The sequence below is a fragment of the Eulemur rufifrons genome, chromosome 9 (genome assembly GCF_041146395.1).
Source record: "Eulemur rufifrons isolate Redbay chromosome 9, OSU_ERuf_1, whole genome shotgun sequence".
Classification (NCBI taxonomy): Eukaryota; Metazoa; Chordata; class Mammalia; order Primates; family Lemuridae; genus Eulemur; species Eulemur rufifrons.
Window position 1 is genome coordinate 22,854,185 of NC_090991.1, and position 22,191 is coordinate 22,876,375.

General features: G+C 44.9%; 2 protein-coding genes across 3 annotated transcripts; one reads left to right on the forward strand and one right to left on the reverse strand.

The window, feature by feature from the left end:
* Positions 1-1,288: 1,288 nt before the first annotated feature.
* LOC138391384 (C-C motif chemokine 3-like) lies at positions 1,289-2,821 on the reverse strand. Its single transcript, XM_069481043.1, has 3 exons — positions 2,647-2,821; positions 1,839-1,953; positions 1,289-1,436 (listed from the first exon to the last, which is right to left on the reverse strand). Exons 1-3 carry the CDS (start codon positions 2,720-2,722, stop codon positions 1,346-1,348), a joined length of 282 nt encoding a protein of 93 aa, XP_069337144.1. The 5' UTR covers positions 2,723-2,821; the 3' UTR covers positions 1,289-1,345.
* A 17,167-nt stretch (positions 2,822-19,988) lies between these two features.
* CCL4 (C-C motif chemokine ligand 4) lies at positions 19,989-21,929 on the forward strand. 2 transcript variants are annotated; one of them, XM_069481044.1, is made up of 3 exons: positions 19,989-20,340; positions 20,897-21,011; positions 21,572-21,929. In XM_069481044.1, exons 1-3 carry the CDS (start codon positions 20,265-20,267, stop codon positions 21,657-21,659), a joined length of 279 nt encoding a protein of 92 aa, XP_069337145.1. In that variant the 5' UTR covers positions 19,989-20,264; the 3' UTR covers positions 21,660-21,929. The 2 variants fall into 2 exon arrangements, with proteins under 2 accessions (XP_069337145.1, XP_069337146.1); XM_069481045.1 differs by having other exon boundaries at positions 21,587-21,929.
* Positions 21,930-22,191: the final 262 nt, after the last annotated feature.

Consider the following 22,191-nt stretch of genomic DNA (forward strand, 5'->3'; position numbering starts at 1 on the left):
CTTAAGAAATCCATCTATTAAATAACCGACCTTTCACAGTAAAACCATAATATAAACCGTCTCCTGCTCCACATCGAGGCTGGCTGTCTTTTCCTTCTCTAAAATTAGCCGGTTATTTTGTGGAGCATGGATTCTAGAGAAATAGTGTACAATATACCTGTTACCTTATACAGATATGTACCATATTTGGAAAAGAATGGTGAATCCCACTGACTAATTCAGAGGTTCTCAGTCATTAACATGCTGTGGAACACCTGATAAGCGTGGTAAAAATATTAATTCCCAGGTCCAAACCTAGAGATTCTGGTGTGAATGGCTTAGACAATCACAATCGTTGCTTATGATTTGAGTATAAGTGGATCATGTTTGGGGGAATAAGAGTTGCTAAGAGTATAGTCTGTAGTTAAATAAAAGTCTAGTTTTGAAACTCAATTGTACCATTTAACCTGCTGTTGATCTTGGCCAAGTTGCCTAGCCTTTCTGAGCCCTGGGCTTCTTTTCTGTCCAATGGGGATATCAATAGTACCTACGCTGGACTATTGTATTGCAAGATTAAATGGACAATGCCTAAAAAGCACTCAGCCTGGCGTGCTCAAAAATGTTAGCAACTGTTATTAAGAAAGCTCAATTTAGCATAAATATGCACTACAGAATACTGTGCTTAATGGCATCCATCTGAGTAGTGAATTTTCCTAGAGCATGTGCATTGGGATTTGACTTATAAAATATTCGTAGTTTCAATGTTCCGGAACTGTGCTGCAGTGTGGAGTGGAGTGACTGTGGTAGCCCCCTTCCATCTCCCCCAGTGTTCCTCCATTTCACATCCCCTCCTGTTCTTCGCCTGTTTATTCCTCTTAAACAGTGATTCTGATTCTTATTTGCAGAAAAACAAAACCAAACTCAATGCTGGCTTATTTTTTAAAATAGCATCTTTATTATTTCCCTGGGCTAATCACAGTGCTGAACAAAAGCATCCAATACATATGTCAGTTTGGTGGCTTTGGTGCCATGTCTGCCTAGGACAAGCTGATGGCAGCCACTCAATTGTCACCAACCACAGTGTGAGCAAAGGGGGAGGGGGAAGGGTGGCAAAGGAGGTGTCCCAGGATCTTTCAGAGCAAACAGTCACAAACACAGTGTGATATCAAAAATAAATTATAAAAACTAAATAATATAAATAAATTAAAATGTAAGTTAAAGAAGAGTCCCAGAGTGTGGCTGTTTGGTAACAACCAGCCTATAGGAGAGGTAGCTGTGGAGGTTACAGGGATGTTTCCGAGGCTCGGGCCCCTGCTCCCCACCGGGCCCACTGAGGTCACTGGGTTCCTCGCTGCTCCCAGGCCACTCAGGCATTCAGCTCAAGGTCATCGATGTATTCCTGGACCCAGGCCTCACTGGGGTCGGCACAGATCTGTCGGTTTCTCCTGGTTAGGAAGCTGTGGAGAAGGGCAGAAGGATTAAACACTGAGCAACCCAGCAGGGGGATCCGGGGTCCACTGTGGCCCCTTCATCCCACTCTCTGTCCTGGGCAGCTCTGGACCTGCCCACTTTCTCAGGAAGCCTCTGCCTGTCTCATTCTAAAGAGGGGGGCCCTCAGAGGATCCTGCTGCCTCCTCCTTCCCGTCCCTTCCCTTCTGGGCTGGGGCAGCCCTCTCCGACTCTATAACATCCTCTCCCCATCCCCCTAAGTTGGGTCACACCTCAGAGACCTGGGTCCTGTATACTTGACAGGTCTTTAAAAGGCTGGGACTTTCCAGGATGGCTCTTCTAGCCTGTCTCGGCCCCCAGCCTAGACCCTCCCTGGCACCCCAGAATTGGGCAGGAAGACTGGTACTTACATGACACCTGGCTTGGCGCACTGGCTGCTGGTCTCAAAATAGTCAACTACGAATTTGCGTGGAATCTGCCGGGAGGTATAGGAGAAGCAGCAGGCAGTCGGGGTGTCGGCACCAACTGTGGAGGAAAGGAATAGATGAGCCTGAGTCATAGTTCAGAAGAAAAAGCAAGCCAGCTTCTGATCCCTGAGAGGGTGAGGAAGGGAGACCAGGTCACTGGAAGACAACTAGACATTTTTGCCCAGAAATGTCCCTGTCTCTGTCTTGTTTCTGTCTCTATTCTTCTTTCCTTTGACTCTTCACAGTGGTCTCACGCTCTCTCTGTGATCTAGATATCCTGGGAGACTCTTGTTTTATCTAATCTCTCTTCAGGGAATTGTATCTTGTTCAAGAAGCCATAACCCATCAAAAGAGAATCCCCAGATACCTCCCATATGACATCCAAGGGACAGAGCTCCTGGGAGACCTAGGGTGGGCAGGTGAATGAATGGCACCACTAGGAAGCCACCAGACCTGGACTCTGCTTCTTGCTAACTCAGTTGTTCAGAATCCTGTTTTTCTGTATGTACAAAGGACTGTAACTCCCCTACCCGTGCCTTGACTCTCAGACCTGGGGACTAGGAGAGCTAAGACCCCTTATAGAGACGAATAGAGATGAAATAAAAGTCTTGAAGAGAAAGACCAAGATGTTCTGTAGCCCTGTCAGAAATTCTCTATTTTCTCATGGGGGCTCTCAGGCCACAAGAAAAGACTGATGTGGTCTAATCCTGGCCAGAGAGTGGGGACGCCCGCAACAACCACACAGACTCACATGGTGCAGAGAAGACCTGGTTGAAGAGAGCCATGGTGCAGAGGAGGACGGCGGCAGCAGCCATGGGGACCTTCATGATTCGGAGCAGATGATGGGATGTGGGCTCAAGTGTCAGCAAAGCCAAGAGCGGACTGGGCACTCGCTGCTGCCTGTGTCCTTCTGAAGTCTGAAGCCATCTCCCCTTCTCTTTATAGCCAGCTCTGGCGGATGGGGAAATCGAATCCGGGGGTGAGGAGGGAAATTTTTAAGCATAGTGATGTGGTCGTGCTGAGTGTTGCACAACTCGGGGTCCCTGGTGACCACAGGGGCTCAGGATATCCAAGAATAGCATCTCTGAGCTATAAGTCTCAGCTCTCAACTCATGACTTCTTCTGGCTTCTTGTGGGGAAATGGTTTCTCCTGTGAGTGTGAGGAAAGGGGTGTGTGTCAACCCAGGGCTATTCTTAGCTGGTCCCGTCTCATAAGAACTGATCTGTGCATGGACTCTCAAGCCCCATTCCTTCCTACAGAGCTAAAACTCTGTGCTTCCTCAGCTGCTCTAATCTCATGGACAGGATAGACTTGCTGATGCTGTGGAAGGTGGCACAAAGTCCCCCCACCCCAGATGCAAGGGACTGAATTGAGGAATTCCCGGATGGAGGAACAAAGTATGAGGTCATGTTTCATTCGTCTATTCATCAAACAGTCATGGAGTGACTAGGGCATTGGGTTAAACCCTAGTTGTGGATCATGAAGATTCTTCATAGGTGGGTGTCAATATGTCAGCAGCCTAAAAATAATTACAGCCTTTAAAACCTAGAAAAAACATTTCTAGGAAAGAGTTCTATGGAAACAATCCAAATATGGAGGCATCTCCAAACAAAGATGCCTGACTCAGTGTCATTTATAACTCTAAAATAATCAAACCTAAAATAAAATACCTAAGAATAAACTTAACCAAAGAAGTGAAAGATATCTACAATGAAAACTATAAAACATTAATGAAATAAATTGAAGAGGGCACAAAAATAAAGGAAAAATATTTCATGTTCAGGGATGGGAAGAATCAATATCATTAAAATGTCCATACTACCCAAAGCAATCTACAGATTCAAGGCAGTCTTTATCAAAATACCAATCATTCTTCACAGAAATAAACAAAATCCTAAAATTTATATGGAACCACAAAATACCCAGAATAGACAAAGCCATCCTGAGCAAAAAAGAATAAAGCTGAAGGAATCACGTTACCTGACTTCAGATTATACGACCAAGTTATAGTAACTGAAAGAACGCTGGCATAAAAATAGACACATAGATCCATGGAACAGAATAAAGAACCCAGAAATAAATTCATGCATTTACAGTCAACTCATTTTTGACAAAGGTGCCAAAAATGCTCACTGGGGAAAGGACAGTCTCTTCAATAAATGGTACTGGGAAAACTGGATATCCATGTGCAGAAGAATGAAACTAACTCCCTATCCCTCACCATATACAAAAGTTAAAATAGATTAAAGACTAAAATATGAGGCTTGACACTGAAACAACTAGGAAAAACATTGAGGAAACACTCTAGGACATTGGTCTGGGCAAAGATTTCTTGAATGAGACCTCAAAAGCATAGGCAACCAAAGCAAAAATGGACAAATGGAATCATATCAAGATAAAAAGCTTCTGCACAGCAAAGGAAACAATAACAAAGAGAAGAGACAACTCACAGAATGGGAAAAATATTTTCAAACGACCCATCTGACAAGGAATTAATAACCAGAATAAATAAGGAGCTCAAACAACTCAATAGCAAAATACAATCTGATTTAAAAGTGGGCAAAAGATCTGAATAGACATTTCACAAAAGAAGACATAAAATTGGCGAACAGGTATATAGAAAATTGCTCAACATCACTAATCATCAGAGAAATGCAAATCAAACTACAATAAAATATTATCTCACCCCAGTTAAAATGGTTATTATAAAAAAGACAGGCAATAAGGGATGCTGGCAAGGATGTGGTGAAAGGGGAACCCTCACACGCCATTGATGGGAATGTAAATTAGTACAACCACTGTGGAGAACAGTATGAAGGTTCCTCAAAAAACTAAAAATAGAACTACCGTATGATCCAGCAATCCCGCTACTGGGTATCTATCCGAAAGAAATGAAATGAGTATGTTGAAGTGATCTGCTCGCCCGTGTTTATTGCAGCATTATTCACAATAACCAAGATTTGGAATCAACCTAAGTGTCCATCAGTGAATGAATGGAAAAAGAAAATGTTGTATATATATAAAATGGAATATTATTCAGCCATAAAAAGAATGAAACCCTGTCATTTGCAACCACATGGATGGAACTGGAGGGCATTATGTTAAGTGAGATAAGTCAGGCACAAAAAGACAAATACGACATGTTTTCACTCATATGTGGGGGCCAAAGAAAAAATTGAACTTGAGGAGATAGAGAGTAGAGTGATGGTTATTAGAGGCTCAAAAGGGTAGTAGGGAGGGAGGGGATAAAGAGGGTCCGGTTATAGAGTACAAAAATAAAGCTAGATAGAAGAAATAAGATCTAGTAATCAGTAGCACAACAGGCTGACTATAGCTAACAATTTATTGTGTATTTTAAGATAACTAAAAGAGTGGAATTTTGAATGTTCCTAACACGAAGAAATGATAAATGCTTGGCTGGGGGCGGTGGCTCACGCCTGTAATCCTAGCACTCTGGGAGGCCAAGGTGGGAGGATTGCTTGAGCTCAGGAGTCTGAGACCAGCCTGCGCAAGAACGAGACCCCATCTCTACTAAAAATAGAAAGAAATTAGCTAGACAACTAAAAATAGAAAAAATTAGCCAGGCATGGTGGCGCATGCCTGTAGTCCCAGCTACCCAGGAAGCTGAGGCAGGAGGATCTCTTGAGCCCAGGAGTTTGAGGTTGCTGTGAGCTAGGCTGATGCCACGGCACTCTTGCCCAGGCAAGAGAGTGAGACTCTGTCTGGAAAAAAAAATAATAATAAATGCTTGAGGTGATGGATACCCCAATTGCCCTGATTTCATCATTACACACTGTATGCCTGTATCAAAACATCACATGTACCCTATCAATATGTACAACTGTTAGGTATCCATAATAATTGAAAATAAAAATTTATTTTACAAAAAGGCCAGGCACAGTGGCTCATGCCTGTAATCTCAGTGGTTTGGGAGGCTGAGGTGGGAGGATTGCTTGAGGCCAGGACTTTAAGACCAGCCTGGGCAACAAAGCAAAACCTCATCCCTATAAAAAAAAAAATAAGAAAAAATAAATAAGCAAACCTGAATTTTTCTCTATCAGGAAATGATAAAGTAAATTATAGTATATCCACTGGATTATTTATTATTAAGCTCTTAAAATGAAGTGGCATAAATAAACTCATAACATCAGTGGTCAAAAAACAAGATAAAAAATAGTACAAGATGAAGAATTGAACACAGACACATATTTTTTCCCATACCAAAACTAGGCATGAAAAAAAATCAAAAGCATTGGAAATAAATGCCCTAAAGAATTAATAGTGCTTATATTTGTGTGATAAGTCTATGGGGGATTAATTTTCTTATTTTCTTCTTTTTCTGAATTTTTCTCATTTTATTTAGCCAGAGTTCATTACCTTCTTGGTCAGTCCCTGAATTTATAAACAAATTTTGTTTTAAAAAATTTACAACATCACAGGTTGAAAAGTAGGCTGTTGTCAATTGGTTAATCTGAAAGCAATTTTTGATAAATATACTAAATTTTCTGTCCAATGACCTTTGCTAAAATGAAGTCTTGATTTCCCATTTCGCTCAATAATTTTAAGGATCCTATATAATACTTACATAAATAATGCCACACTCGAGGCAGATTTTTTCTCCTTATCTTCAATGTGTAATTTCAGTGGTGTGAAAGGGTCTACCTTCTCAGCTGGATCTACGCTTTTTCTTTTCTGTGCTTTACGTTTTATTATTTCACAATTAATAAGCATACCTCACATTTTATAATAAAAACAGATTTAGTGGTTTTTAATGGCGTTTGTCCTCTAGAGGAAACCAGGTTACTAGGGGCAGGTAGAGTATGTGCACCGGTAATCACAGCACTTAGCAGAAAGTACTAGGACTCCTAGGAGAGAAAGAAAGGAAAGCTCAGAACACCACGAGGGGAAGAAATGACCTCCTATGGTAGGGTCGGGGAAGGCTCCACGGAAGGGCTGGAACTCTGGTTGGTTCTGGAAAACCAGGCAGGATTTGAACACACAAAGGGGCTGGGAGGGGGAGGTCCAGCTGACACAGAGTCCCAGGTGTGACGTTGGCTCGGAGGGAGGCGGGAGCAGGTGAGTGGAGCTGCAGAGCGATGTGGGGAGTATGGATGATGAAGCTAAATTGGGGCCAACCAGGAAGGGCCTTGACTTCCCCCAAAAGGGGTTAGAGTTGATTTGTTGGATACCAGAGAAAATGGAGGACATCAGACAGAAGCAAAGCAAGACCACATCTTTGGGATTCTGTCCTTCCTAGGTGTCTGCAGGATTACTTCTTTTACGACACCCTGGGTCTGTTTCCATCCCATCCCTACGATTACTAATGTCGGTTGTGCAGGAAAAGTAGCTGAGGCAAGGTCAAGGGCAATGGTAGGTTTCACTGGGGCTTTGGCATCCAAGTATCACCCCATATTGCTACTGATTTCAAATGAAGAAGTCTCTGTCACTTGTTTCATTAGAAACTCCACATTGCGGACAATACCTCTGTCTCACTCCTTCCTCTCTGCCTCCCAGCCCTTGATTGTTACCCCAAATTGCATTCCCTCACTTTTTGGGGAACTCCCTTGCCATTCGTGATTCAGTTTCCGACAGCTGGGTTCTTGGAGGAGGATGAGAAGAGGAAATGGAAACTGCTGAGTCAGCGGCTTTGTTGATAATGGGCATTACCTACCCCTACGATGACAGCACTTCCCATGGTGGGTCATAATTAGTTATCTATGTAATTTTCTCTTCAAAAATTTACACCGTGTCCTGTTGATGACTTTATTTTTTTCCTCAAGAAATCTATAGTTTAACAAAGACAATTTGAGAAGTTGGAAATGAACTTTTATTTCATGCTAATGCTAGATTAAACAACTGTGCAAATTTTAGCTAACGACAAGTAGTATTTATTGAGTGGTCACTGTTAGGGTGGAAAGCCTAGTAGGTGCTCACAGCGGGTGGAGAATGATTTCTCACGCAGAGATTAAGATATATAAATAGAAAAATGTTTATTTTATCCTTTTAGAAGGCGAGCCAGGGGGAAGAGAGGGAGAACAGGGAGATGGAGTGGCATCCCAAAGAAAGAGAAGTGGGTGCCAGCCCTGAGGCCAAGTGGCCTGATTTTATGGGGACAAAAAGAAAGAAAAAAAAAATAGTGATTGTTGTCAGCTGAAACAGAAGCCAGACGTCAGGTTGTCCATCTTTCTCGTTTTCTCTGCTCCTAGAGACTTGGTTATCTCTGAAATGTAGTCAGGCTTATTGCAAGGGATGTGATTTTGCCCCTGAGATCTGGTTTGGGGCAGGAAACTGAGGCCTGGAGTTTGCCCCCCTGCTGTCTGTCCAGGAGCTTCTCAGGAATGCCTCAGAGGGCATAAAACAAATTCTAAAGGCAGTTTCTGGCAAATGCAAAGAGAGAGATTTACATTTCCTTCCTGTCTTTGGGCAAGGTTGCTTTCATTCCCTACTTTGTTAAAATTAAAATTTCTATTTAAAAAAATGAACTCAGGGATAATGGGTGGACGTCTTTCTTCTGTAACTGCTTCCAGCTAAGAAGGGGCGTGAGCTCTTCTAATGGAGCGAGTTCATTTGAACTATTAGAAGGGAGGGGGTTGAGCATGAACAGTCTTGAAAGCAGGATTGGGGGGGTGGGTCTCGCTGGAGAGAAATAGTTAGGACCTGAATTTGGTTCTGTATGCATGTTACCAGACTGCGGGGAATGCAGGGTTTGAAAATGAGAGCTAAAAGCAAAGCCGTTAGGGGCCCTAAGGAAAGTGTTAACCAGGAAAACCATGGCCACACGTGGAGTTTAAAATCCCACCAGTCAAATCCACCAGAAGTTGCCGGTTCTTGAAGTTTAGTTTGTATTTTTTTTCTGACTGGTTCACAAAGAAACGACGATCTTTTCCCAGCGTGGGCAAAAGGGGAATAGGTTTGGTACGTGAGTTAGGTAGAAGTATAAGGAGGACAAGAAGGGCAAGATGTCTTGCATACCACAGCATATTATCGGAGCCTGGTATCCGCGTGGGTTGGGCTTTTAGGGAGTTCCAACCCCATGGATGGAAGCAGGTTATGCAGGGTTTGTAGATTTGAGTCTGGAGAGATGAGTCTAGGACAGGATTCCCAGAAGCTCAGCTGTAGTGGTGGAAGCAGTGAGAATTATTTAAAAGGACCTTTTTAAATGTTGAAGGCGGGCCAGTTTATTCTGGGAAATCCTTGAGTAAAATCTAGTCTCTAGGTTGTAAACGCTGTGGTCCCTTTAAGAAGTCATCAAGTGAGTTTTTACTGTGGGCAGGTAGGCGCCAGGTGAGGGTGGAGAAAAAGACAACAGGGGAACCACAGGGAACTTACTAATTCCATTTCTTGAAATCAGTTCTTATAATTTTATACACCTGTCCCTTTTGGGATAGTCCTTAGGCCTAGAGAGGAGGAATAAGGTTGGGCCAGGGGGAATTTCATAGTTTTAAATCTTGGAGATAACTTTGTTATTCACCTAATGATTTAATGGCTTGTGGAAAACAAAGCAGGAGAATTAGTAATGTTTTAAATAAAAGTCATAAAAATATTTTAGTTCTTTCCATGCCATTTTTAAAGAAGTAAATTTTGGACTACGGCTGATTATAAACTGTTGTTTAAGAAAGAATCAAAGTAAAACAATAACCGTGGATGATAAAGATCTCACAACAGTCAAGATTACAGATGTAAAGGAAATTTGGTTATTTCTGTGCCAATTTTAGTATATATAGTTATTATTGATATATATCAAGGCCCACTAGAACTTTAGGAATCTCACACAGCCTTGGGGCAGATATTTACAATATATTTATATAATGTAACCCAAAGAAAGTTAAACATCATTTCATATTTGACAATGCTTTCCTGTAGAGTTTAACACACCAGTAAGCCTAATAAGTTTTTTTCTTGGGCTTGTAGTGTCTTTACTATTAAAAGCTAGTTTGAGGTTAAAAAATGAATCTAGAATTTTGTTCTTCGAAAGCCTGTCAAACATTACAGGTCTAAAACATTTGTCTAAATAGAATCACAGTTCACTGAAAAACAATAGTTTTCATTTAACCAAAAGTGATAGTCATTCAAAGACTTTCAAGGCAATGCACAAGTTATTTGGGTGTAAACTTTTACCCTCAAAGTTTAGTTTATTCTGGATAGTCAAAACCCAACAAAAATAACACAGGGATTATTTTGACAAAGCATAAAATCCTTGTCTCTTTCAGGCCAGCCACCAAAGAGGCAAAGGAAATTCTCTATAGTATGACAACAGAAATTATCGGTGGCCACCTCAATGTAGCTACTTTCATTGATGTGTTAATTATGATCTTAAAACATTTAAACTTTAATAACAATTTTAAAACTAGTTTCATTTATCAAAGGTTACCAAGGTCACGTGAACTAAAAGGCATTTGAGTTCTTATGTTCTTAATATTTGATGTAAGTGCTCACTTTTTCTTTAAGCCAATTAATGAGAGCTCTTTTATATATTTTGGTAGTGAAACGTCACATACACATAACATATATGGACACGCAAACACACAGACATGTAGAAGTGGACAGTTTTAGGTGAAACAAGGCAGAAAGTTTATAGTTTGAAAGTTCAGAGCATGCCAGGGGAAGGAAACAATTGCATGTAAAGTTCTAGGTAAGCTTTTTCTAGAGGTCGGAGCAAGGAAGCCATCAGATTTTTCCAGTGAGGGTAATTGGGAAGCACTAAAAGGGGTGGGCAAAGGCTGTATCTCCCAGCAGCCAGAGAAGCTGTGGAACACACAGGGGGGTTGTATTTTAACTTTCACTCTGATGACGGGGGTAGGAGAGGGAAACTGAGGCCTGGAAAATTCAGGAAGAGGAGAGGATGTGGCTCTAGTGTTTGTTCTTACCTGTGTCAGAGAGAATTACCTAAGGCTCGGCCGTCCTGGTGTGATGGAGTTGAGTCGGTTCCAAAGCCGGACGTGTCCATCAGACTGAAGCCGATTCAGAGGGTCCGTGGCTACGCAGGACGCCCGTTCAGGATGGGGCAGCCAGGTCCGGAATGCAAGTGCGATCTCCCATTTTAGGAAGAGGGCGCTGGCCCTTCCAGTGTCCCCCTTTTTGAGGGGCCCTGGTCCTGGCAGAGCCCGCTGCCTGGGGCATTTTCACTCCAGGGACCCGGAGCTGTAGAGGAGACAGGGCTCAGTTCCCTGGAAGGGTATGGTGTCGTCGTCTTCTGGCCTGAGCCCTTTTTGAGTAGCTCCGACTCTGGAAAAACTCTTTTATAGAGGCACCCACTATTGGAAAAACTTTTTCTGCTTTCAGGGCTGCTGTCAGTCCCACTCTCTTTTTCCTCTCGCCTCTCCCCATCTTGGTTATCAAAGACCTTGAAGGCCAGGTTTGAAGTTCCGCTTGTGGAATCTGAAGCCCCTTTTCATGTTTTGGGGGTTTATGTCGAATACTGGGGCCGACTGGGGGATGAAGTATATTGCTAAGATGGATCGTCCTTCCCTAGTGTCAGGATCTAAATTAGTAAAGAGGCCAAAGACTTCAGACAGGAAAAGGGCTGGGATATCATCCTGCTCAGAGTGATTTATTAATACGATGCCTTGTGAGTCCGCAGCCGGCAGCGAGTGCCGCTGGGTGGGAGAGGTGGCAAAGGGGAGGAGGAAGGGGAGGGGAAATGGGGGAGCCGAAAGAGAAACCTCGTCTGGAAAGTGAAGACTGGGAGAGAGATGCAGGTGTAACATGTAACAGGAGGCAGGCAGCGTGAAGACCAGAATGTCCAGCCAGTTTGAAGATAGCTTGAAAGTAGAGGACTGCAGGCTGTCTGCCAACCGGCGGCAATAGAAGGTCGAGTAGCAGAGCATTAGCTAAGAGATCCATTGTGGGGCTCGATTTTATTTAACACAATGTTGCCCGTGATGGCAACTAGGAAAAAAGAAAAGGATGTTTTAAGGATGGTCATATGTGGAAGTAAAACAAGTCTGAGAGGGCATCCCCGACTCAAATAGCCATTGAAAGTCTGGTAAGACATCGGTTGGCCCCAAAATCTGAGTCAGACTGAAACCTTGTGATCTGGCCGGAGAATGGGCGCCCCTGAGTTCTGACTCAGACTGAAACCTTGAGGTCTTCCCCATGGCCAGGCGTCCCTGGGTCTGGGTGAAGACTGACAGGGGAAGTCCCCCGCTGGGAAAGAGTGTTTTGGAAGTGTCCCTCCCTGCCACCTTCCCGAGTGGCAGACCCAGTGCTGGGTTTCCCTTGACCAAACAAAGCTGCCACTCCCCACCTTGTGCATATGACCATTCCCACGGTTTCAAGAGACCGAAAGCCTCACCGAATTCTGAATAATTTGAAGGCACTGAGAGAGCAGAGGAGGGAGCAGTTTCGAGACTGAAGCAGAAAAGCGAGCTCCTCACATAGAGGTAGAGAAGTGACTCAGTTTCTCTTCCCGATGTGGGCCACCAGATGTTAGGGTGGACAGCCTAGTAGGTGCGCTCGGCGTAGGTGGAGAAAGATTTCTCACACAGAAATTAAGATGTATAACTGGAAAAAAGTTTATTCTTTTAGAAGGAGAGAGAGAATGAGAGAGGGAAAGCAGGGAGATGACATGGCACCCCAAAGAAAGGTGGGGTGCCAGCCCTAAGGCCAAGTGGCCTGCTGAATTTATGGGGACAAAGAGAAAGAAAGAAATAGTGATTGCTGTCAGCCGAAACAGAAGCAGCCGTGGAGTAATTAGCAGGGGGCCAGACGATCAGGTTGTCAGTCTTTCCTGTGTTCTCTGCTCCTGGAAACTTGGATGTGATTTTGCCCCTGAGATCTCGTTTTGGGCAGGACACTAAGGCCTGGAGTTTGCCCCCCTGCTGTCTGTCCGGGAGCCTCTCAGGAACTCCTTGAGGCTATAAAACAAATTCTAAAGGCAGTTTCTGGCCAATGTAAAGAGAAAGATTCACATTTCCTTTCTGTCTTTGGGCTCTTTTCAGATGTTGGTGAAAACAGTCCCTGCAAAGTGCCAGCTGGGGAGAGAAAGAGCAGAGAGCAGGGAGAGCTCATGAAGGCTCTTTAGCTGTTCTTTAGGAAATTGTGGGGTTAGATACTTTCCTGTTAGTTCAGCAAAGTCACCCCTTTCAATCACCATGTACCAATTTCTGTAACAGGGATTTACATGTTCTAACTCTGAATCTTCAAAACAACTCTACGATTTAGTTACAATTATACTTTCACAGTCTGACAGATGAAAAAAGCGGGATAAGTAGAGGTTAACCGATTTTCCCAAGGCCAGAAAGCTGAGGACTAGCGGAGCAAGGATCCCAATCCAGGTGGTCTCCATCTAGGTGCTGCAGGCTATACTTCCTCTACCACGAATCATCATATTTTATCCTCGCAACTCCATGGTGATTCATTTTTAGAATGTCTGCTCAGATTTTAAACCAAATTCCGACCATGTCTTGTTGGTGGATTTAAACCAAATCCTAGCCCATGATGGCTATAACATGATGGCTGTCCTGACCTAGTCTTTATTTCTTATAATTTTACTCTTTTTGGTAATGGTGATTTACTGAATGTGTAATTCTATCTTAGTGTTTATGTATTTGTAAGACTTTCCCTATCAATCCCCAAACCAGGAAATAGCTCTTTGTCTTTGTGTTTTTACTTGGGTTGGAAAATAACATACTTGTAAGCTTCAAGGGTGCTTAATATACATATGTTGGATGAACAATGTGAGGGAGCCTTAGGCTGGTTGAGTTGGAAGGATCTTAGACATTTCCTAGGGGATGCATTAATGTTTCCAGGTGAAATGACTTGCCTAGCGTCACCCAGATGGAATTCATCAGTTTTATATGTCACTATCTGTGTTATTTACCAGTGTATCTCCAATAATAACCACAAGGCCTGATGCATAGTGAAGTTTCATAAATAGTTGGTGAATGAGTAAGTCACTGATTTGACTAACAACGTGTTAGAACTATAGTCTCGTTGTGGAGAGTTGAAATATGAATGGGAAGGGAAGGGTAAGAACCTCGATGGTGTCCCAGGCTTGATCTTTGGGAGATCTCTTAGGTGGTGGTAACAGAAAGTAGGCAGCAGTCAACACTGCGGGTCTTCCAGCATGGAAGGGCTTGGTTTGTGTCCCACTCTTCTGGCTCCAGCAGAGCACCCTGGCCCCGAGTCCAGGCAATCCTGGCAGAACAGCACATGCTCTTCAGCATCATCACCTCACCCTGCTTGGCTTCCCTCCCCGCTGTGTGCTGCTCCCCTTGCTCCCACACTGCTGCACTGGTTTCCTTCCAGTTTCTGGCCCTGCGGCTCCATTTCCCAGGTGTCACCCTCGGCTCGCTCCTTTGGCAGCAGGGGCCGATGGGCTTACTGGTGATGATGCCCTTGTCTGGCCCAGCCTCGGCCTCCTTTTCTCAGGGGTGGTCCCTGTGCTCAGGTTGCGGCAGGTGTGGCCCCACCTTTCGTGTAGGCAGAAACAGCACCCTAGAGCCCTCTTCTAGCATCCTAGACATCAGTGGATCATTGCAGCAGCCCCTGCTTTCTGCAGCCAACCCCTTGTTTCCTGTCTCAAGTCCTTCTTGTCATTTTCTCTGGCCATTTCTTGTGCATGTGCAGATCAGGGCATAGGTCTTAGTACGGGATTAGATCCTTGCCCGTACCCTTTGCCCCTCTGTCCAGATTCTCTACCCAATAAAAAGCGCCCCTTCCTATTAACCTTCCGAGCCAGAGTTGCTCTTGACTCCTCTCCCCCTCACCTCCTGCATCTATCCAATCACCAGCTCTAGCCTGTATTCAAAATGAAGTGTACCTACCCCTCGCCATCCCCACTGCCACCTTCTTAGGTCAGGCCCTTACGGTTTCTCACCTTGACAACTGTAGGAAGGTCATAGTAACTGTTTTTTCTTCCACTTTTGCCTCTTTTAAATCTATTCTACTGTACAGAATCCAATGTGATTTTGTTAAATCTCAAATCAGTCTCTGTCTCTGCCTTATAAACATTTTGCATTATTTCTGGCATGAAACAGAAGCTTCACTGTGACCTGACCCCTGCCTACCTCTTTGGCTTGGTTGCTGCCATGTTCGCACCTCAAAAACCAAGACTCAGCCTTCCTGAACTACCTGTGTTTCCTTAAAAGTGCAACTCTCTTCCCTCTTTTGATGAATGTGGTGTCGACTTGGCAAAGTACAATTGCCCCTTCTTATAAACCACAGGGCAGAGTGAAACACGGTAAGCGGGCGCGTATCCCATGACAGCTGCAGGGAGTGATATTTAGAACAAATAAGGAAAGCCACCATTGAATTCCCCGAGTATGCTAAGAAAAAGAAATCCATGGATTTTGCTGTTCAAAGACATGCAAAATGCAAAACTGAAAGATTTGACATCATAATAACAATCTTTGGCAGTTAAGCTTTTCACATAAATTTATAATGCAAAATATTTTCCTTTCTGATTTACTTGTGCTCTAGAGCCAGACTTCTTAATTTCATTTCCAAATCTGTTGTGCATCAGCTGTGTGTCCTTCCGTAGGTTATTGACCTCTCTGTGCTTCAGTTTCCTCATGTGTAAAAGGGGATAATAATAGTACCTGCCTCAGGGCTGCTGTGAAATTAGATACATTAATATCTATGAAAGGCTTAGAATGCTACTGGCTCATAGTGTTGTGTTAAATGCCAGCTACTATTATCATTATTACCATTTTGATTATTACTGAAATATTTTAAGAAATCTATTTTATATCAAAAAAATTGTGGGTCTCTTATTCTTTGCCTGAGTAAGCCCACCCCACATTCTTTGCCTGGCGAATCATCCTTCACATCTCAGCTCACTCTACAATAGAGAAAAGTTAAGACAACCCTAATGGACTGGCCCAAATAGCAGAATGGCTAAATGCAAGTTTTGGTATACCCACACGCTGAAATATCATGCATATATTCATGCCATTTGCAAGTCATCTTTGAGTTTTTAATGACATGGAAGAATATTAAGTAACAATAGTAAGACATACTTGTTCAAGAAAGGATATTGAGTACCAATAGTAGATACGGAACCAGGCACAGAATGATAGGGCAATTTTTGCTTTCTTATTTATACTTCCCTATATTTTCTAAATTTTGTATGATGACCATGTATATTTTCTATGAAAGAAAAACTAATATAAATTTTAAAGAAAGTCATGCCTCCCATTTTTTGAGTCCCTTTCTTGAGACTTCACTGTCACCATCTAAAGCACATGTCCCCAATATCTGACACACTGCCTGTCACATAGTAGGGACTCAATAAAGCTTTGTTGAATTATTTTCTTTTCGTGCTGGAATATTCCCTGTGACCTGAGTGGAAAGAGGCCAGAAACAAGTATGAAAGCACTGTCTGAAGGAAGAGGCTTCATAAGGAATACTGGGGGTTTCTTGATCACACCGTACTGGTGAGGCTTTTACCCCTCTCTCTCTGGAGTTCAGCGTGCCAAAGGCCCTGCCCTCCACCCTTGACAGCCAAAGAGCAGGTGGTGGCAGGTGACGGAGGTCCATTTCCACTGTGAGGAGAGTGGGGCAGGCTGGCACATTGGTCAGCGTGTGGCAGTCCCTATTCCCTACTCATTATTCATAGTCCCCAAGCTATTTCATCCAGCTCCCTGTCCTACAGATTCCATCCTGAAGAGCCCTGCGCCCCACATCCTCGTGTACTTGTGTCTTCAACCCACAATTCAACTGCTACTCCCATTTCCCCAAAGTGACTTGAATACCGTACTGGCAAAACGATGGGATTAACCTCTTCTTGGTTTCTTATCTCAGCAAAATGATCCTATGTTCCAGCTCACCTGGGCTTTCCAGTCTCAACCTTTGCCTTCAGGGAATTCTGTAGTTGCAGGCATTTTCCTCCAAGAGGCTCGCACTCTTGGCCTCGACCCCAGTGGTCTCCCTGACACTTGTGAATCTCAGCACTGTCCTAGGAGAGGCTGGGATGTCCAGATTGCCTACCTCCCTTTCCTGCTCCTCGTTGGTTTGTAATCTCTTCTGCTAGTCTGTTATCATCAGAGAGTACCTCCCTCCGTGTGTAATCTCACAGGTCACACCTGTCAAGGAAGTCTGGTGATTTCTGAAATGGGAGTTGAAGACCTTGGGTCTTGACACAAGCCCTGGGTGCCTTTGATCTGGCCTTTTAACTCCCGTGGGTGTTGCTTTCCTAATCTGTGCAATGGCAAGATGGGTGGGGGTCAGATAAGACCACGGGCTGAGGATATGCTGAGGGATAAGTACCAGGACCTTTGCAAGGTCACGTTACTGCTGTGGCTGCTGGTCCTGCCCGCAGCCTGGAGAGGTTGAGGACAACATGACAAGACAGATGTGACAATGCCCACCTCGGAGCTGTGAAAACAGTGGCAGTCAAGGGTGTGGAAGGGGAGAAACCTCTGTATGACCACGAGTGAGGGGAAATGAAGGGCTTCCCTGCTCGGGAGTGAGGGGCGACCCTTCAAAAGCATGTGCAGCTCCCTGGAACCATGGTTGACCTTTGATGACACTTCTCGCACCCCTGAGCTGGAAAGAGTTGAGTCCAAGAATAGCATCCATATGACAAAGCCACTGGGCGTGTGGGTGGAGAGCGGGGGAGGAGGGGACTTGCCACCCTGTCAGGGCTAAGGAATCACATTTCGGTGGAATGTCAGAGCACCTGCCTCATTCTTCCTTGGTTTGCTCATTTGGCTAAACAGGGGTTCACATCTTGAGTCCGTGTTACCTGTCACACCCCCTTCCGCCCAACTGGTAGTTTGAGCTGCCTCTGGGCACTTATTAAACATGCATTTATTGGACACCTGTTGTATACACAGAGATAAGCATACCACAGTTTCTGCATCAAGGAGCATACTTTCTAGTGGGAGAGACGATAAATAGATATGTGATAGGTGATATGGTGGAAGTAGCTTGGGAGGCAATAGGATCACAGAAGAGGAAGCAGAGTCTACTTGGGAGAGAAGTCAGGGAAGTTTCTCTGGAAAGATAAGCACCTGTTTTGTCATGTATTTGAAAATCATTTGTTATTCTCTATTGGCTATTACTTAGAAATGGTATCAGTGCATAAATCTTGGGGGCAAGTAATTTGGCTAAACAAATTGATACAAGTCCCTTTTACTCTTGGTGTGAAATTTTACTGGTGCAAACACAGTGTCATTGCTGGGACCCTCATGCACAAAACATTTTACCTCCATAAGCCAAAGATCAAATCAAGGCTAGGAAGCAAAAGTCAACAGACAAACTCATTGTGGGGCTCAGTGCAGACTAACCACCCATGTTACCTATCATCATTCTCCTGAAGCCCCAGAGCAGGTATCTTCCTAATGCCCCCACCAGAGTGAAGAGCAGCCCAGCCCGCTCATAGAGACAGAGGCTCCTGCTGAGCACAGAGTGGGATTTAGACTTACCCTGGAACTCTACTCACCTGCAGCTGAGGGGTAACCTTCTCCATCCTCAGGCTGCCCGGCACTGTGTCTCCTCCTTGGTCCTGACACTTAGCTTATTCCCTCACCACCACTAGACTAAGAACTCTCTGAGGGCAGCAGTGGGGCTTCGTTCAGCTCTGTCCGCCCTCACAAACAGCAGATGAATAGCAAGTTGGGTTGAATTGCAATGCCCTGGATGATGAAGTCTGTGTGGATCCAGAGAACACAAGACACATCCTCCTGCCCTTAAAGCAAGATCTTTGATGCATGAAGATGAAACTGCATCATCAAGGAGAGACCATGAGAGACACTAGCACATGTGATATCAGGGAACACAGATCATCAGAGCTGGGGGTAAGGGTCTTGGTGAAGGTTGGGACATTTGAAGCAAGAGCCATAGACAGAAAAGGGAGAGGACAGAAAGAACAGAGGAAGGAAGGAAGTACAGCTTGTGTTGGAGGCAGGGGTAAGGGGGGAGTGCTGAGGTAGGATGAACTTGGACTTTATTTAATGACCCTGAAGTACCCCAGCATGCTGCTCCGACTCCTCCTATGGCTCCCAGATACTCTGGCTTCCTCTTTTTGCACTTCTTTTTGCTTTCTCAGAGCACAGCAGGCAGCCTTGTGGGATTAGAGGTGAGCAGGTGGGTAGAGATCTCATTGCAATCATTCTCATTCCCTGCATTTGCCCTACTTCACAGACTCCTATATTCTGGGCCTTCGTAAGCTTCACCTTCTATACAGGTCCCCGGCCAGGGCTTTGCATGAACCAAGGCATCCCCTATGGACTGGATGGGAGACACCCACGTGCTTAGATTGCACAGTTTCTCTGTGACATAGATAAACTCATTGGTAGGTATCTAGGACCATTTTTATACTAGAGGAACATTCTTTATTGGGATCTTCCAAACTGGATTCTTACTGATTTCTTTCTCCTGTCCTCTTGTCAGTCCAATAAAATATCCTGAAATCTTTCTTTCTTTCCATCCCCTCCTTGTTCTGGGACAGACTAACCCAATTCTTTTCTTGAATGAAGTCCTAAGATGAATCTGTGTGTGGAATAGCCCCTGGTGCTCCATGTGGTCACATTCTATGCTTGTTCTGGAGACCACGGCATGGAAATAAAATAGATTTTAGAGTCAGATTAATCTCAGTTCAAATCTCAGAAGTGCCCCTTACCAGCACTGAGCTCATCGGTGAAGTGCTCTCTGATCCTCAGTTGCCCTGTCTGTAAAATGGGATTAATCACACTCCCACACAGGGTTATAGCAGGATTAGATATGTGTAAGGCAGCTTTCCCAGTGCCTGGCACACAAAAAATGGCCAATAAGAAGTTATAAACGATCCTGAGTCACCCTGCTGGGTCCCTCTGCACCTCCAGTGCTGGACTCTTTCTGCCCAAGGAAGCACACAGGGCACTCAAATCCCTCAGCCCAGCAGAAGGAGGCACAGGAATGGGACAGGGGAATCCTGGCTCCCCCTTTTCTTCTTGGGGTCAGGCTTGTCGCCCAACCTGGAAAGACTGATGTGAAGCCTCCAGCGCCTGGAGGGGCCACCCGCCCGCCAAGAGCAGAATGGTTCTTGTCTCTAAGACACTTCTAGCAGGTGTGAACGCTTCATCTTTTCCTCTGGGGTTTGCAAACCTCTCCCCAGTCTCGGTTATTGCTTTTGGTTGTACCACTTCCCTCTAGCATGCCGCTCTCGACCTCCCTCATCTTTCCTCTGTGGTGACATCACCCTGGGGAAGAGAAGCTGAGAGCAACTCCTCACTCAGCTAGCTTCAGTTTCCTTAGAGGTGCTGTGACATCATCTTTACCCTGGAAATTCCACTCATCTTCTTGTGCCCCCACATTCGGCCCAGGCCACAGCGTCCCTATAAAGAGAGCTTCTCAACCCAACATCAGCACAGAACACAGCCGGGTTCTGCAGCTCCTGACTCCTGCACTCTCAGCTCTGGGGAAACCTCTCCGCCACCAAGACCATGAAGTTCTGCGTGACTGCCCTCTCTCTCCTCGTGCTAGCGGCTGCCTTCTGCTCCCCAGCGCGCTCGGCACCAAGTAAGTTGACTCTTCCAGCTGTTCCTTTAGAGTCAAGATGTAGTCAGAGTCCACTTTTCTAGTTGGGGCTAGTGGGATCTGGGAATGGGACAAAAGGGAGCTGGGAAGAATTCTAAGTATTTTGCTGTTAAATGTAGAGTCTCATAGATATTCAATGACATTCAAGTTCCTGTCCTGTTTTCTTAAGAACTAGCAAGCAGTAGAGGAAAAGGATGGGTTAGAAATGAGACTGTTGAGTTGGCTCTGCCGCCAATGACTCGTCTAAGTAAGCCCCTGTTCCCCTCTGAGCCTGGTTTCCTCATCTGTAATATAAAGGGAGCGAGATGTGTTCCGAGATTCAATCCAGTTCCAATCCTATAGAATTCTTTCTTGCTCTTCTCTGAGGATCCACTATTGAGAATAAGACTCCCACTCAGGGTAGGTGAGAAAGGATACAAGGGACCATATTTGGGGTTCTGGTAGGTTCCCAGGGATGCTCGACGAATATTTATAACTAGAAGCCAAAATGAACAGCTCCCATAGAGAGCTTCCACCTCACCCCAGCCTTTCCTTCCAGTGGGCTCAGACCCTCCCACCGCCTGCTGCTTCTCTTACACCCTGCGAAAGCTTCCTCGAAATTTTGTGACGGATTACTTCGAGACCAGCAGCCTCTGCTCCAAGCCAGCCGTGGTGTGAGTATCCACCTGGGCTGCCCCGGGAGGCAAGGGGCAGAGCGGGATGGAAAAGGGGACCCCCGTTTGGGGCGACCAAGCAGTGGGGAGGCAGTTCTCAGGGCTGAAGCCCTCTCTGGGGGCTGTAAGGAAACAGGTCGTGAAGTCACTTTTTGAATGACTGGGGGAAAGTGGCTGGGTGGCAGCCAAAGCAGAAGATGGGGATTCCTGGAAAGGAAGTTATCCAGAGGCCAGGAACCCAACTAAAGTCAACACGGTCACATGCGATAGGAGCCGATTTCTTAAACCATGCTAGAAAAACACGTGGGAAAGTCATTTCTAGAGTGGGTAGGGAATGGGAGATCTATTTATGTCGATTGCAACACCCAGCAGTTCCTAATTTGGGCAAGCCCTGGGGCCGCAGCTAAAACCAGTGGGTGGAAGTTCCAGGGAGTCTGGTTCCAGTGCCACCCCAGCCACCACACTTAAGTGGAGCAAGATGCCTACCACAGGCTAGGGATAGTCCCACATGCTCTCAAAGGTCCCACGGAATTCTAATCTGTTCCCTCCTTCATCTACAGATTCCAGACCAAAAGGGGCAGGCAAGTCTGCGCCAACCCCAGTGAGCCCTGGGTCCAGGAGTACATGGATGACTTGGAGCTGAACTGAGCTGTTCTGGGTTCAGGGGACAGAAGTCTTCAGGGAAGGTCACCCGAGCCTGGATGCTTCTCAGTGAGACGCACCTTCTCCACACTCGCGACTCCTCTCAGTAGTGCCTGTCCCTTCTCTTACTTTAATCTTTATCATGTGCTATGTTATTATATTGGGTGTTATTTCCATTATTTATGTTTGTTTTGCCAAGGGACACATGTCCCCCATGGGGACGGCCCACCATTACTGCTTCTCCGCTATTGTGGGTACATGGATGAGGCAGTTGATTCCGTGTATTTTCATAATAAAACTTTTTAAACAAAGGTAGACCACTGCTTTGTCCTTTTAATTTAACTTCGGGTGAAAGAAATTGCCTGGCACCATTAGGAGGGACAAACTACAGTTTCCAAAAACAATAGGAAGGAAAAATGACTGAGTCCTTCATACATGCTCGGGCTAAACCCTCTCGTGATCCTACTTCACACTCTCAACAAGGATCTTAGCACTCTCGTGAGGTAGGGGCTGTTGCCTCCGGTTTCACAGATGAGGA